Genomic DNA, 14,540 nt, shown 5'->3' with positions numbered 1-14,540 from the left:
ACTGTGGATCTGCTGGACTCCTACATCATCACCTCCATCACCATCACCAACAGGCAGGACTGCTGCAGAAACAGGCTGTCCGGCATGAGGATCCACATCGGCAACTCGGCAAAAAAAAATGGCCGACAGAACCAAATGTGAGTGAAAAAATATAGAATAAAACTATAACTATTTAATTAGGCTTCTACCTTTTGCGATGGCGCCCCCTGCCGAGGTCTTTGTTGTTGGCTGCGACAAAGTAATAAGCCCAGCCCACAAATGATTAAAATCAGAACTTTGAAATCAAAGACGTAAAAATCGTTGCTTTCTCACATTAATGGAACTTTGCCGGGCTCTTTACAGTTTCTTTGCTGTGTTCTCGCTCCTCTAGTGTGACTTCCATCCCCGATGTTGAATTATCGTCCACACACACCTTCATCAAAGGCGTGGAGGGACGCTACGTCACTCTGTCCTTGCCAGGGAAGGCGCGCATCCTCACCCTCTGTGAGGTGGAGGTCTACGGCTACCCCGCCCCAACAGGTGACAACCCCCAACGTGACCCCAAAATAAGAAAGCAGCTCCCGGAGAAGCAACAGCCCTGAAAGACATCCGTTGTTTCTGCAGGAGAGAACTTGGCCCTCCAAGGAAAAGCCGCGCAGTCGTCTTTGTACCAGTTCGGATCCGCGTACAACGCCATCGACGGCAGCCACGACAGCACGTGGGAACACGGTTCCTGCTCGCACACCAGCAACGACATCACCCCCTGGTGGCGCCTGGACCTGCGTAAAACTCACAAAGTACTTGCTGTCAACATCACCAACATGGACACAAACCCGGAGCGACTCAATGGAGCCGAGATCCGAATCGGAGACTCGCTGGAAAACAACGGCAACGCCAACCCCAGGTAGCCCAGTCGATGCTGTTTAAATGGCCCAAGATCTGTGTCCTAGGGTCCGTTTCGTCACGCATTCCGCATTTTTTGTGCATAAATCACAATATGAAAGAATAAGGTGGCTGCGTTATTCTTGTCCGTCAGATGTGCCGTCATCTCGGACATCCCAGCAGGGAATTCTGTTGGTTTCGCGTGTGACGGAATGGATGGTCGCTACGTGAACATCGTCCTCCCAGACAGAGAAGAGTTCCTGACTCTGTGCGAGGTGGAGGTTTATGGATCGCGCCTGGATTAAAGCCACCAACGCTCAGGTTCAGCACACGCAGACTTCATCGGAGAACTTCCTTTACTCTTTTAATCTCTACGACTACGACTGAATGTTTCTGTCCTGTCGCGTCGTATAACACTATAAAGCTGTTCATCTGTGGTCTCTTCTTCCATTAACTCCATCATCAGCACTAATTCCCAGCTGCCCCAAGTCACTGTCACATTATCTACCCCCTGTAATTATATTACAATAAATCTGTTTTTCTCTCCTCGGACCTGCACATCTGGACAGTTTTATTCATGTTTGAAGAATACCTCATATTCTGTTTAAATCCACACAGAAGGTCTCTGGCGAGCTGAAGTCTGGGCCCACTTTTCTCTAGACTATAAATTATGGAACAGCATCTTTAAAGTCAAACATAAATTCGAGGCAAAAAGAGAGGTGCTGATCAAATACGTTTATTAAAGACAAACATTATAAAAGACTTCTAGAACTGCAACAACAACTTTTATATCCGAGTGCAACAGTGTGACCCAGATCACAGCCAGATACTGGGTCTCCACCAGGCTCACAGCTCACAGCTCGGACTAAAATGTCACCGGTCACATTTAATCCCACCAGAATGGGGCTGGTTTTGGTTTCAACTACCCATTTTGGCATCTAAAAAAATGACACAAAACCGTTCATATAAACATCGACGCTAAATCGAAGCCATTTACGCCACAACGTAACAGGAGAAAAACATTTAAATCCCAGTTTGAATGCAAAGAGGAAGTAGTCCCCGTTCTTCCGTAGCCCAGGACACAGCTGTGGGTCTGTTACTATGGAAACGGGCACTTTCCGATGGTAATTCTCACCAAACCTGTTGGGTTCAATTCTCTGTGGCATTTCAACATCCCTGCGAGGAAGACGATAACCCAACGACAAACAAAAAGTCTGACAAAGTGCACGGCTACATTCACTCTTCCGTGTGCTACAAAAGCGTAAACACACACGGCGATGCTCACGAAACGCAATTTGGCAACAAGTGAGAAAGGAAGCAAACATGGATACTTTATAAAATAAATGTTTGGCTACTTCAAAGAATGTTGTAAGAAAAAAAAAAAAAAGCTTGTGAAAATAAAAACTTCAAATGTTCTTATAAACCTTGTGTATTTTCCGAGAACTGAATTTTCCCCGCATAATTCTAAGGTCCCTGAACGCACCGTTTGCTTTAACAGGATTTGATGTCTGAATTAAAAAAAAAGAAATGATGCAGGCGGTCACTGAGTGGAGCAGAAGTCGGGATAATGTTTCACAGTATCAGGACCAAACACACACAATCGTGGTTTCTACACAAGAAAATGTGTGAAAATAACACTGATGACAGAAGCATCTCTTTGACTGCCAATGTCGGGATCTAGAACCGACACCTTCCGGCACAAACGGCAGCGTGATCCGAGCGTGATGAGGTCCTTCAGAGTGTGGAGGCTCATGGGAAATCAGTTAGTCGTGTCCGGCTTGTTGCCGTCCCGCCGCCAGGGGCTGCGGCGGCGGTTTGAGAAAGCGAAAGATGAAAAAGAAGCAGCTGCGTGACCGACTGGAAAAACAGCTTTAAGAAGAAAGAAAAAGTGTGAAGCCAGTTTATCCAAGCACGTTATCTGAGGTCTTTGGCAGCTCTGGGGACTTGGAGAACTTTGTAAACGTCATTGGAAAAAACTGTGATGAAGTGAGGCTGCGAGTTCCTGGACATGTGGGTGCAGAGAGGGATTTTAGCCACATTCTGAGGATCCTCCACGTCCCAGATCTCGGGCATACTGCAGCCAGGCCTGAGGGTAGGGAGGTGGGGGAGGGAGGGGGAGGTGAGGAGAAGAGAGACTATTAAAAACAATCTCTGGAGAATTGATGTGTCACAACTCAACCTGTACGCGACCAAACTGGTTGATCACGCTGCACCTTTCACACACACACACACACACACACACACACACACACACACACACACAACTATCCAAGATAAACATGGGCGGTTCTGGAGTACCGTGTTCGCCTGGTGCACCAAGAGTCCTCCAGGACAAAGAAGTTCACCCCGAGCTTCATCAGGTTCCTCTTGACCGTTTCTCCTGACATGCGGCTGTACATCGAGTACACCAGCTTCGTTCTCTCCCTAAAAACACATGACAACTAGTGAACGGCTCATTAACTGCAGCCAGCTCGTTGTTAATAAACTGTCCCGCAGATGTGTTTCAAACAGATGGCGCGGAAACACATTTTTCGGGACAGAACATTTCCGTTCCAGATATTAAAAATAATTGCTAATCATTTGTTTCAGCAGGTTCTGATTTTGAATTCTAACATATGAATTAATTTGAACCACTTTCAGCGGTTTGAATTTTATCATCGCTGAATGATAGTATAATATCTAAGGAATCGGGGATGTTAGAGAGGTTGGAGTGAACATTAGATGTGGAATGATAATAAGATGATGTTTGTTGCCATGGCGATAGTACAGCTGCACTGACCTCAGCCCTGCATCTTCGTAGTGGGGGTGGTTGACGATGGGTCGGCCCGTGGACAGCTTCACACTGGCCATAGTGGGCATGGCCCCCGCAAACACAGCATCTGCATCACACACACACACACACACACACACACACAGTATTAACACAGGGAAACCCCCCCCCCCCCATATCAACAGCAGCTTGCACCATGCCGCCCTGTCTGTCAGTGACCAGTTTGACGGTTTACTCGCAGGTGTTCAGACATCGCATGACCTTTAAGTGCTGTAAAACTCCCGCTGTGCCTGATCGACAGCAGAAACCTAAAGGTCAGCAGTTATCACACTGATCCTCGTGACCTTTTGTGGAAATGGTTTTGCCAAGTTGTTTTAAATGCGCTTCCTGATGGTGAGGAATCTGAACTGATGCGAACGTTGCCGAGACAGAGGACGAATGCAACATTTCAGTGTGTTCGGCACAAATTTCTTCTGGATTATCGGTGCGACTCACTGGGATCAGTGTTTTCCTGGATCCAGTCCAGCAGCTCCTCCTGCGGCAGGTTGCTGAACTCTCCGATGATCGCCCATTGGGCCTGCAGGTTGGCCACGCCCTGAACCGCCATGAGAGCCAGGAGCACAAAAACCGCCATCTGGTGTTTGACTTTGTCCCCAATCCATCCAAATAACTGAGGAGGAGACGGAGAGAGCGTGGATGCGCTGCTCAAGCAGCTTACGGACCAAGCAGGTGTTTGTTTACGTTTCTGTTGGGCGGCGAGGCAAACCTGTTTGGAGCAGACGAGCGAGGCCATGATGCACATGTGTGGCGTCAGGAAGAGCTTCAAACGCATGATGAGGATGGCGAGGATGGCAAAGGCCAGCAGCTGTAGACTGTGATACACCAGCTGTAGAGACAAGAGTTCACACGCAGTCACACACACACACACACACACACACACAGTTTGTCCACACAGCACTGCGTGAGTGAAGTGGCGGGATATTTTCTTTTTACAAAGTTCTGCAATAATCCAGGTTATATATGAGGTTTGGCGTAAAAAGGTCACAAAGCAAGTGTGAAAATGTGCGCTTTGAGTACTTATTAGTGATATGTTTTCTGTGAAAATCACATACCCTTATTTCCAGTCAGAGCCCACAGAAAAGCACTAAACGTTGCTGTCAGACATGCTGAGAGGAAGCTCTGCTCCAATTAAGAAGTCAATCTCAAAGCTGCGTTTGCTGGACACGGTGGATAATGACATTTTCCTGACGCTTTGATGTGCTAACAAGGCGTTCCCTCTGAGAACCCCCTTGGGTCTCTACAACGTTCCTCACTGAGGCCGGCCAAACATGGAAGTAATTACAAGGACAACTGTTCATCTCTGTGCTGCTTTGTGAAGGTTATTATAGGTAACGACGTGATGGGAGCTGATGAAGAACGCAATTCCGGAAATCTGCAGTTATTAATATATGAAAGAGCTGCAAATGTTCTCAATAACCTCTGCAGAATTTTCAATGGCAGCGTGGCGAGAATCATAATGAGGTTTCTTCCCTTTCCCCTTCACAAGTCAAAATGTGTGACTTTGTCAAACTGTTCTCACCTCTCCTTTCCCCATAACGTCGGCCCTGCAACACAGAACAGAACACAACTAATCACCTCTCCACAAAGAAAACACAAATCTTTCATCAGCTGAAACTACAAATCTCACTGGAACGTAACAAATGTGACAGTTTTCAGGTGTTGAGTGAAAGACAGCTCACCCTTCATCGGCATCACCCTTCCCTCCCTCCCTCAGGAATCGGACTATGTCCCGGACAGTCTGAAAACACAGAAACGCCGTCATGTTTCTTGAAGTACAACGCAGCACCGAGACACATCAGCCCAGCAGCTCTCAGCACCCAGAGAAAGGCCCCGTGTCTTCCAAGATCAGCGTAGGAGGGGAATAATTGGATTAGAGCACGTAAAGAGCTTCCCCTTACATTCTCCTGATGTTTGGAATTTTTCAGAAATAAATGTTCCCATTTTTACTTCTTTAAAATCTCAAATATACAAACAATAATAGCGCAGTCAGAAACACACACGTGTGCTGTGAACGGCTGGTTTTCATCCTTTAGAAGGTGTGATTAACGGTACATTCCTCATTCTTTCCCCAAACCCTAACAATTATTTACACAGGTTTTAAATCGATCAACTCAGAGCTCTCCCAGAGTTTTTCCTCTTGATCTGCCTCATTAAATCTGCCCAAGCATCATGCACTTAACTCTAAAACATGCAACCTTTATTCCACAGGCATGTGCGCTGTGATGGAAAATGGAAATCCAGCAATGATGTGTTCATCTATTGGAACTGTGGCGCGTCAACAGACGAACACTGAAGTTACCCTCCACACGATGAGCGCCAGCAGCAGCAGGTTGATGGGCAGCAGCAGCGTTTTAAGGTAACGAACAGGAGTCTGAGGGAGACGCACAACAGCATCAGCCGCTTCCTTCAATCAATGGTCATCAACAATTCAGGGTAGGAATCAGAACTTACCTCCCACTCAAGGAAGTCAAATTCCGCAGCACACGTGTACATCAGAGTGTGAAAGTCCTTGTAGCTCATGAACTTTGACTTGATGAGCGCGCTGATGTGAGCCTGCAAAAAAGAAGTTTCCTTCAGAACTCTGGGTGACCTTTTCAGCCGTGTAAGCCTTCGTTAGCTTCACAGAGACAAAACAAGTCCTGACAGCTATGTTCTTTATGTGCAAGTAAACAGATGATTCAACGTCCTGCAACTGAGAACTGAAGTCAAATCTTCATCAGCTCAGTTTAGACATCTGCCAACCTCTAAACCGTCTGTTCGGACTCTTACATCATCTGACGCACAGAGGACGGTCGACAGCAGGAACTTGAGCAGAACCGTAGAGACGACCCAGGCTAGAACCTGCATGACCTGAGGAGGAAGAGACGGGCCGTCATTGGGACTCAGGCAGGAAACCCTGTTGAGCATCATCAAAAATGGCTCCACTTCAGCCTGTTGGATCACAGCTACATCGTTGGAGTGCAGAAAATGCGCTGGTTTCTGTGCTCTACGTACCCATCTGACAACACCAGGATTGAACACGTGAGAAAATCGATCCCTAGACGCAACGACTGCCTGGGAGGCGGGGAAAAACACGCAGTAAAGTAAACAGCATCGATACGTTTCCTCGCAGTTCTCCTGAACCCCGAGGTTAAACTCACCCAGATGGAGACAAGTGAGGAGGCATAGAAGGAGGTGAGCAGCATGGAGTTTCCAAACATCAGGATGAAGCAGACGGCCAGAGTGACCTGCAAAAAGAGAAGCCTCTGATAAGACGGCCACAGAAGGAGCCTTTAAATTCAGAGCTCGGAGCTCTGTGCAGGAGGAGGGTGGTCGGTGAAGATTGGATTAGGTCCATAATGAATGAGAGCGACTGAAGCTGCCCCACAGATTTAAACTAAAATGCTATAAATGTTGAATACACAGCTGCAGGTAAAATATAATCCCATTCAATGGACTCACGATGGTTAATCCTGCCGTAAAGAGAAAATAATGCACAGCTGGGCAGTGATTCAAAGACAGGAGCTGGAGGCAGCTGAAGACGGAGGAGGGCTCGCTCCTGCCTTCAGAAAATGAAGTTCTGTTTATGGCAGCAACACAGATTCCTCATCACAAGACAGTTAAAGGCTGAAAAGCTGTTTACAGAGCTTCGGTTCATGATCACGAGTCAACAGAACATCACAACTCACAAGAGTCAGCGATGCACCTATCTGAACTCTGCTGTACAGGTCACGTATTTAATGGGTTTTGAACATTTTTGATCAACATCAAAGCAACGGTCTCAGACAAACTAAGGTCTTAGCTGTAGTCTCGTATCCACTGACTGAAGCTCAGGCTCGCTGACATTGCTGGAGGTCACAGACGGTGCGCTGCCGCGTTTCAGGATTCTGTATTTTAGTATTCTGAGTTATTTAAATCTTCACGCTATCCGCTGGCTCAAATCTGCCCTCCCTCCCCACAAAGGGTCTCCTATTTATCGTGGGGGCTCACAATCTGAGGCTGGCAGCCTGCTGAGGGGATTAGATAGAGAGACTGTGGAGGAGAGGGAGCAAGAGCTCAGATGTTCGTTTGTCCTTGGCAGAGTGACACCAAACACAGACCCCCCCCCATCCCCTCGCTACTCTAAAAACAGAACAGCACACATTAGTGATGTAAAGAATTAAAAGATCCCTCCCCTTTTCTCCTGCTTTCATAACAATTCGTGAAAATACTGCAGCAGAGGAGCTTCAAGAGGTGAAATCGTAAATTATTCAAGGATGAGGTTCATATTTAACAGATCAGTGTTACTATCTCGTTAATAATTCGCTCACAAACCGGTGAGCAGTTAACAAAATTGATACGGTACGAAAGTGTTTGAAATTCACGATGAGTTAATTAGAATCTTGTGGGTGTGATGCAGACGACCGCGTCCATCCCTGCAGCAGCAGCTCAGTCCTGACAGAACCTCTGAATGACAGACTGAAAGGTTCTACTGTACCATGTGAGTGACCAGGATGGTCTGCATCTTGGTGGCCGCCAGGTAACCCAGAATGTAAGAGGCAAACAGAGAAGCCACCTGGAACAGAAACAAGGAAACCTGAAGAACTCAGGAGCTGAACTGGATTTTGGATCCTTAAAAGGTCGATTTTGAGTGAAATAATCACTAAAACGTGTATAGATAACAGTGTTATTAACATGGGCAGTAGTTAATAAGGTGCACCTGCAGAGAGCAGAATAGAATGTGTGAGTTGGGCGGTGCGCTCCGGGTTTACCTGAGTGAGCAACACAAACTGGGCAAACTGCCACGGCAACATGAAGCACAAGTTGGAGACGCCCAGGGCGACCACGGCCGTCCTGCTCGGGTTCTGCTTCCTGTCATACAGATGGAAGAAAGCATGAGCCAGAGGAGCGACAGCCTGTGTGGGGGTGAGGGGGCGTAATCTGATGACCCGTTTACTTGAAGGGAGCCATCAGACTGTGTGTGAGGAGAAGAGGCAGGAAACAGAGGAGATGCCCTCAGGGTCACGGAGATTTGATCAGATTACGATTTGGCCCATCAGATATTAAAAAGGAAATTAAAATGAATCAAGGAGCAAGCTGAAGAGGCGCTGTTTCACTACTGAAGACACCACAGCTGGAACTCTAAAGCCACATGCGATCCAGAAACTCTGAGCAAGAGGTCAGCTCCGAAAACCGACCCGTTTGTGATTAAACCTGAAAGTCTCACGCAAACGCTCAAACTCAGCAAATGCACTGGGGTGTGACCGAGCGCAAGGAATTATGGGTAATATCCACATTTGTAACAAGAGCATTAATGCTAAACACGGTCCCTTTTTAAACATCTCTCAGCCTCACGTGATGCCTGAAAGCAGCATCTGGTGGGAACTTTAAACCTTAAAATCTTTTCATATCACTTCAGGATATTAAACCAACAGGGTCACATAAGTTTGTTTAATCAATGGCGGCAGACATTCTGCATCTCATTAAGGTTGCACCTTAACGAGTGCTCAGATGTGCAAGAATACGATTGGAAATGTCATTTACACCGTGATAGGAGGAATAATCCAACAACATAGCTGAGGTCATTCAGAGTTCATTCACACCTTCTGTGTTCACAGCTGCAGGTGAAGCATCCGTTCGACTTACCGCAGGATGTAGGTGAGAAGCAGCATCTGCAGCACCAGGAAGGGGTAGGCGAAGCTCTCCCGCAGAGGCGGAGTCCACATCACACGAGTGCTCTGGTGTTTAACGACAAGACCGAGTGCGAGCGTTAAATCAGATTCCATGAAACGTGGGTCAGCTGCAGCGTGCAGTATCTCAGACAACGTGATGGATGATTTTTTTATAGGATTCTCCACCGCTGGGAAATACGACCGACTTTCTCCCAGTTTAATGCAATTCCATAAATATTGCGTGGAATATCCAGCCTTGGCTGACATCGGCGCTGTCCCCAGTGCTTTCTGTTGGCGTTTCTCAGCATCAGAAAAAGGGTTTTCTGCCCCTGGAAGCTGTAAAAGTCACCGCCAGTTCACCAGCTGAAGATTAATTGTTGCTGTTCTGCGAGTGTCTGCAGCTGGAAACATGATTTGCTGTGATGTGAAACACTCCCCTGGTTTCTTGTCCCTTCTTTCTGCTTTTCTGTCCAGGCTTTGTTGAAAGAGAGAATCCGTCTCTGCTTACAGGCTCATTTGTCACCTCGCGTACCAAACGAACCAAGCGCTCGAAATCACACTCATTAAACGTTTCAGTTCTTCTGCCAGGGAGGGAGAAAGAGGAGCGGCAGCATTTGAAAGGGCCCAGAACAGAAGGCTATAATTGAAATGTCGCCTTATTGATCCAGAAACAAAAAACTGAAACCTCCTATTTGTTCTAGAGGAATGTGAAGGAGGAGGAGGAGGATGTGGGTGGGTGGAAATGTGGCGGGGGGGCTCAGCTTTGAAAGCCAGCCAGAAGTGTAAGCACCTTTTAGTTCCCATTTAGCATCTTCAGCTCTTTGAGAGCTCTCCGTAGGCACTGCAGGTTTGGTCTGGTGGCATTCGACTCAAAGTTACAGTCAGACGGTGACGGACGGACACTCACCTCACCGTGATTGAAGAAAAAACACATCGCCGTGACTACGCCGCCCAGTCGGCTGCCGCTAGAGAGGAGGCGAGAACAGAAACGGGTTCAGAGAGTTGAGGTGAGCCGTCGACGCTCATCCTCTGGTCTGTGACGAGCAGGAGTACCTGAGATAAGCTCCGAACACAAAGAAGAGGCTCATCATCAGGCCGTTCAGCAGGAACACCCAGGTGACGTAGAAATACGCCGGGTCGCCCAAACCTGACGGACACGGTGAGAGAGTCAGCACCTCAACGGCATCGCTGGGTTAATCAGACAGCCGATTGTATCAGAGGTCTGTGAAACTACAGGAGGGATGTTTTGTTAGAACAACAATCGCACTGAATCCCAACAGGCCCACGTTTAACGCACAAACACACGTCCAACTGAAACAACAGTTCCAGGAAACGTCCCCATGTTCTGGCAGCGCCTGTCAGATTTGTGTAAACAGCCAGCGGACGTTGACCCCCCCGGTCCTAACAACTCACATCAACACTGACGGGTTCCCCTCAGCACATCGATCCCTTACAGAACTGCTTTTCTCTGCATCTAGACGCCTCCGCCGTGTTAAACCACCAGTTGGCAGCAGTTACGGCCAGATGTCATTTCATAAAGTGGTAAATGAGGGTTGTATCAGCGACACACGAGGGTCTGAAAACACAAAGTCTCTGCGTGTGTCGCTGTAAACAGACTTCTGTTTCCTCGGTCATCATCCAAGCAGAGAAGGGGCTCCTTTGCAAAGAGTGTGTGTGTGTGTGTGTGTGTGTGAGAGAGAGAGAGAGAAAACATATTTTCAGACAACACAGCAGCTCCATGGTGATGGGCTGTACCTTCACAGCTGTCCACAGGGGTGAGACCCTCCCCTCTGTTCACAGACCAGCAGGTCTTGGTGGGAATCCCAAAGTATCCCATCACACCTGTGTACATCCGGTACCAGCTGGCCAGGACCACCTGAGGGGTCCGAGACAAATGTGCAAAGCTTATACAAACAGTCGTCATGGCTCCTTTTGTCCTGTTATCTGTGGGGGGGTGAAGGGTTCTCATTGTGGCTTTAAAGGTTTCCTTTTTAAATGAAGATCATTTAAACAGTAATAAAGAGTCTTTATATTCCGCCTGAATTGTTTAATCAGAGCCTTGCAAGTGAAAGTTAAAGATTCCACAGTTAACCGTCTAATTACACCAATTGATCTGAGGTTTGTCTTCCGCTTGTGAGAATTCTGGTTGTCTCTAATCCATCCTCAAGCTTAAACCAACTTGACTCTTGCCTCATCAGCACTGATGTGAAAAGGCCCCAACCCGATGATACCAATGAAAAGTGAAGGACTGGGGGTTCAAATATCAAATAATGAAGTTTGTGGAGTTTACAGAGGAGTGTGGACATGAAATTCTGCCCTCTGACAGATATGTGATATAAAATTGACATTTTAAAGCATAATTCAGGCTATTAAGTAAAGAATATGTGTTTTTTTTTCTAGGTGACCCATACCTCTGGGTAGAGGTTAAATCTCTGCAGAGTGTTGATGACCAGAGGGAACTCTGTCAGACGGTCATTCATGACCGTGTGAAGACCGTCCAGGAAGGAGGGAGCCTCGATAATGGTCTTGTAGTAGGAATAATAGAGACCCTGGAACCCAGAGAGGAGAACAAATGCACTCCGTTACAACAGGAAGGCAAAAATAAATTACATAGAAAAGAGAGAAACAAACACAGCAGCCAGACCAGAATTTGTGAGTCTGGCTCAGCAGATGGAGCAGTGCTGAACTCATCTGTGTGCACTCTGCAGGGGTGACGGAGGGAGAGAAATCTGTCTGCATACGACTACACATCACCTCTAAGGTCCTCTCTGGCAGGGAAATCAAGCATTTCTAAATACCACATTCACGTCACACATGTCTCCACAACAAGAAAGACAATGAGGCAGAAACAGGTGATTGATTAAACGGAACATTTGCTGACTTAAGCTGGTTGGCTGAAGTGACTAAAAACAGACAAAGGCATGAGAAACCATTATGGATATTGATTGAATGTGATGGGACAAGCCCAGCCAAAGAGAGGAAATGAAGAGTTTTTTTGACTGAACGTGCAGATGGAGGAAATTAGACTTTACAGCCAACAAAGGCTGAGTTGCATCCTCTTAGATGGATTTAATCTTTGCAGGGGCTGATGCAAGTCTTTACCCAAACATGATAACAAGTCACATAAACCCAAATATTTAAAGATGCAGCATCTGATATCAGTAAACCATCTTTTAGATCAAGTGATGATGGTGTATAGTGAGCATATTTCACCCCCTTTTCACCAGGATGGCGTCTTGTAAAGAAGGAATTACCATTTCGGTCCTAAAAGCCATTTCCTTCTCGAGAGTGGACAGATGTGAAAAGTGTCTGTCATTCTCAAACAGCTGTGTGAGATGGTACCTGGCAGGAGCAGACAGGCAGGTTAAAGCAGGCAAACAGCAGCCGAGCTCAGCTTGGACGGATAAGAGCGACTCACCAGTGGAGGATCCCGCTGAGAGCAGCTGTGGACACAACGGGACAAAGTTTAGCTGAAATACCTGCTCCACCACCACAGCTACACACGGGCGGGTGCAAGTGTCGGGGCGCTTGTCTGTTTCTGGGTTCCCGGAGGATCAATCACACAAACACTAGCTGGAACTTTCTCAGAAAAGGTCGGAAGACGCGCACAGAAACTGGGGGACATGGCAGAGCTAGCATTTAGATGAGCTAACCTGTTAGCCGACTGATGAAGGGCGGAGATAACTTAATTTAGCGTCTCGGCTAATGCTACTAGTGCACACACAATGTTAGCAGGCGTTAGCCGCGGGGCAGCTAACATGCTAAAGCTCTCAACTTACCCAGCAGAAGAGTGAATCCCAGCTTGGCGGCTCCGGAGGGAGTTAGCCCGAGCTTGTGGCTGATACCCAGCAGCCCGTTTGGAAGAGCGCTGTTGAAGGCTCTGCCCTCCTGCCCGCCCGCCGCACGTTACTTTTGCCGTGGGGAGAAACGAGCGGACTCTTGTCGCGGTCTGACTGGGTCGCCGGACTCTTCCCGGTCTGTTTTCTGTTTTTGGCCACCATGGTTTCCAGGAAGAGCCGAGGTTTTGACAACGGACGGCTGTTGGACAAAGCCGACGGTTTCGCGGCGGCTCGCTCCTGCCGTCGCTCCTATCTGCTCCTCTGATCTGCCCCTTTTTTATCACCTGAGTGATGCTTTCACACTGCTGACGGCTCCGCAACTCTGGGGGCGCTTCGCCCCCCACTGGCGCCTCGGCGTTACTGCAGCGAGCTTCCTCTGGTAACCATGACAACGAAAATCGCGAGGACCATCGGCAGGGAGCGGGTTGAACGACCGCAATACTACAAAACTAGTTGGACAAAGCATGAAAAATGTGAATTTATTTGAACGTTTCACACACCTAGAGTTCATTAAGAACATAATTAGATTTTAGAACGCTTATAAAACCCGTCTGTAGAATTTTACTCGCACGTCAGTGCGTTTCCCATCTACACCAGCAGGCGTCACTAAAACACAACTGAAGCTGAACCTCTGTTTCCTCGCAATTTTATGAGTTTCGGTTACGTGAAAACGAGTTACGTGAAAGGACTACAGTGATTTAAATCGCAGAAACTGAGTTTTACTTTGTCTAACATCAAATTAAGTGATTTAGTCATATTAACTGCATCATACAAATGGACTTTCTTGCAGCTAGTGGATAATTTTAGAGTCCAGTTGGCTCTAAAGTGTTGCGCAATTTGTCTAAAACGAAAGGTGCATGTGGACGGTGGTGTGAAATAAGCAATCTTTCCCTGTGCAGCACCTCTGTCATCATCTTCTGAGTCGGGGGAACATGGAGGTATTCAGATGACGATATTTAGTGCTGGAGAGTTTGTTTTCTCTTCAAACACAGAGGAACTGAAGGTACAGTGTCGGGGGCGGCTGGGATCGGTGTTTAGATAGGCTCGTTGTCGACACGCTTCAGGGGTGCCCAGCTAAACAGCACCTGAACAAATGAGACTAATGAATTACATTTGTTCTTTCTTTAGGAAGAGGGATCTGCAGAAATCCTCCTCTGATGTCACGCTGTCCCCCAGAAGCTCAAATGCTGCTTGGAGTATGGCGTGAAATGTGGCAACAAAGGAAGGATGGGACAAAAAAGAGGCAATTTAGGCTCATGTTAACTAAAACCCTGGACTGTCCTCTGAGACCATTTCCAGGTTCAACTGTCAATCATGATGTGATGTGATTTTTTTTTAATGTAATCAAATAACAAATACAAAACACCTGCAGAAGAACAA

At 47.2% G+C, this 14,540-nt stretch overlaps 2 protein-coding genes and 1 long non-coding RNA gene across 5 annotated transcripts in view; 2 read left to right on the top strand and 1 right to left on the bottom strand.

Moving 5' to 3' along the window:
* The window catches only part of si:ch211-215k15.4 (uncharacterized), a 1,930-nt gene extending 517 nt beyond the window's left edge, over positions 1 to 1,413 (top strand). For all 3 annotated transcript variants that reach the window (XM_057045180.1, XM_057045179.1, XM_057045181.1), the window contains exons 3-6: positions 1 to 137; positions 371 to 519; positions 604 to 883; positions 1,016 to 1,413. The exon at positions 1 to 137 is cut by the window's left edge and continues 149 nt beyond it. In XM_057045180.1, the coding sequence (XP_056901160.1) occupies positions 1 to 137; positions 371 to 519; positions 604 to 883; positions 1,016 to 1,166 (717 nt within the window). In that variant the 3' untranslated portion in view covers positions 1,167 to 1,413. The remainder of the gene's footprint in view (positions 138 to 370; positions 520 to 603; positions 884 to 1,015) is intronic.
* Positions 1,414 to 1,581: 168 nt separating this feature from the next.
* dpy19l1l (dpy-19-like 1, like (H. sapiens)) lies at positions 1,582 to 13,504 on the bottom strand. The gene is given in 23 exon segments (XM_057045178.1): positions 1,582 to 2,947; positions 3,160 to 3,285; positions 3,641 to 3,740; positions 4,127 to 4,301; positions 4,398 to 4,517; positions 5,211 to 5,235; positions 5,371 to 5,429; positions 5,991 to 6,062; positions 6,143 to 6,244; positions 6,461 to 6,541; positions 6,686 to 6,745; positions 6,832 to 6,918; positions 8,148 to 8,225; positions 8,422 to 8,521; positions 9,296 to 9,387; positions 10,229 to 10,286; positions 10,375 to 10,468; positions 11,077 to 11,197; positions 11,733 to 11,870; positions 12,576 to 12,663; positions 12,740 to 12,764; positions 13,101 to 13,211; positions 13,214 to 13,504. Coding segments are annotated over 23 exon segments (2,193 nt in total). The 5' UTR covers positions 13,323 to 13,504; the 3' UTR covers positions 1,582 to 2,775.
* A 338-nt stretch (positions 13,505 to 13,842) lies between these two features.
* LOC130532498 (uncharacterized) lies at positions 13,843 to 14,540 on the top strand. The gene is made up of 2 exons (XR_008952346.1): positions 13,843 to 14,163; positions 14,289 to 14,540. It is a non-coding gene; the product is annotated as an uncharacterized LOC130532498 (long non-coding RNA).

The sequence above is a fragment of the Takifugu flavidus genome, chromosome 10, assembly GCF_003711565.1.
Source record: "Takifugu flavidus isolate HTHZ2018 chromosome 10, ASM371156v2, whole genome shotgun sequence".
NCBI classification, from domain to species: Eukaryota; Metazoa; Chordata; class Actinopteri; order Tetraodontiformes; family Tetraodontidae; genus Takifugu; species Takifugu flavidus.
The sequence above is the reverse complement of the archived record's forward strand: the minus strand, read 5'-3'. Positions and strand labels throughout refer to the sequence as shown.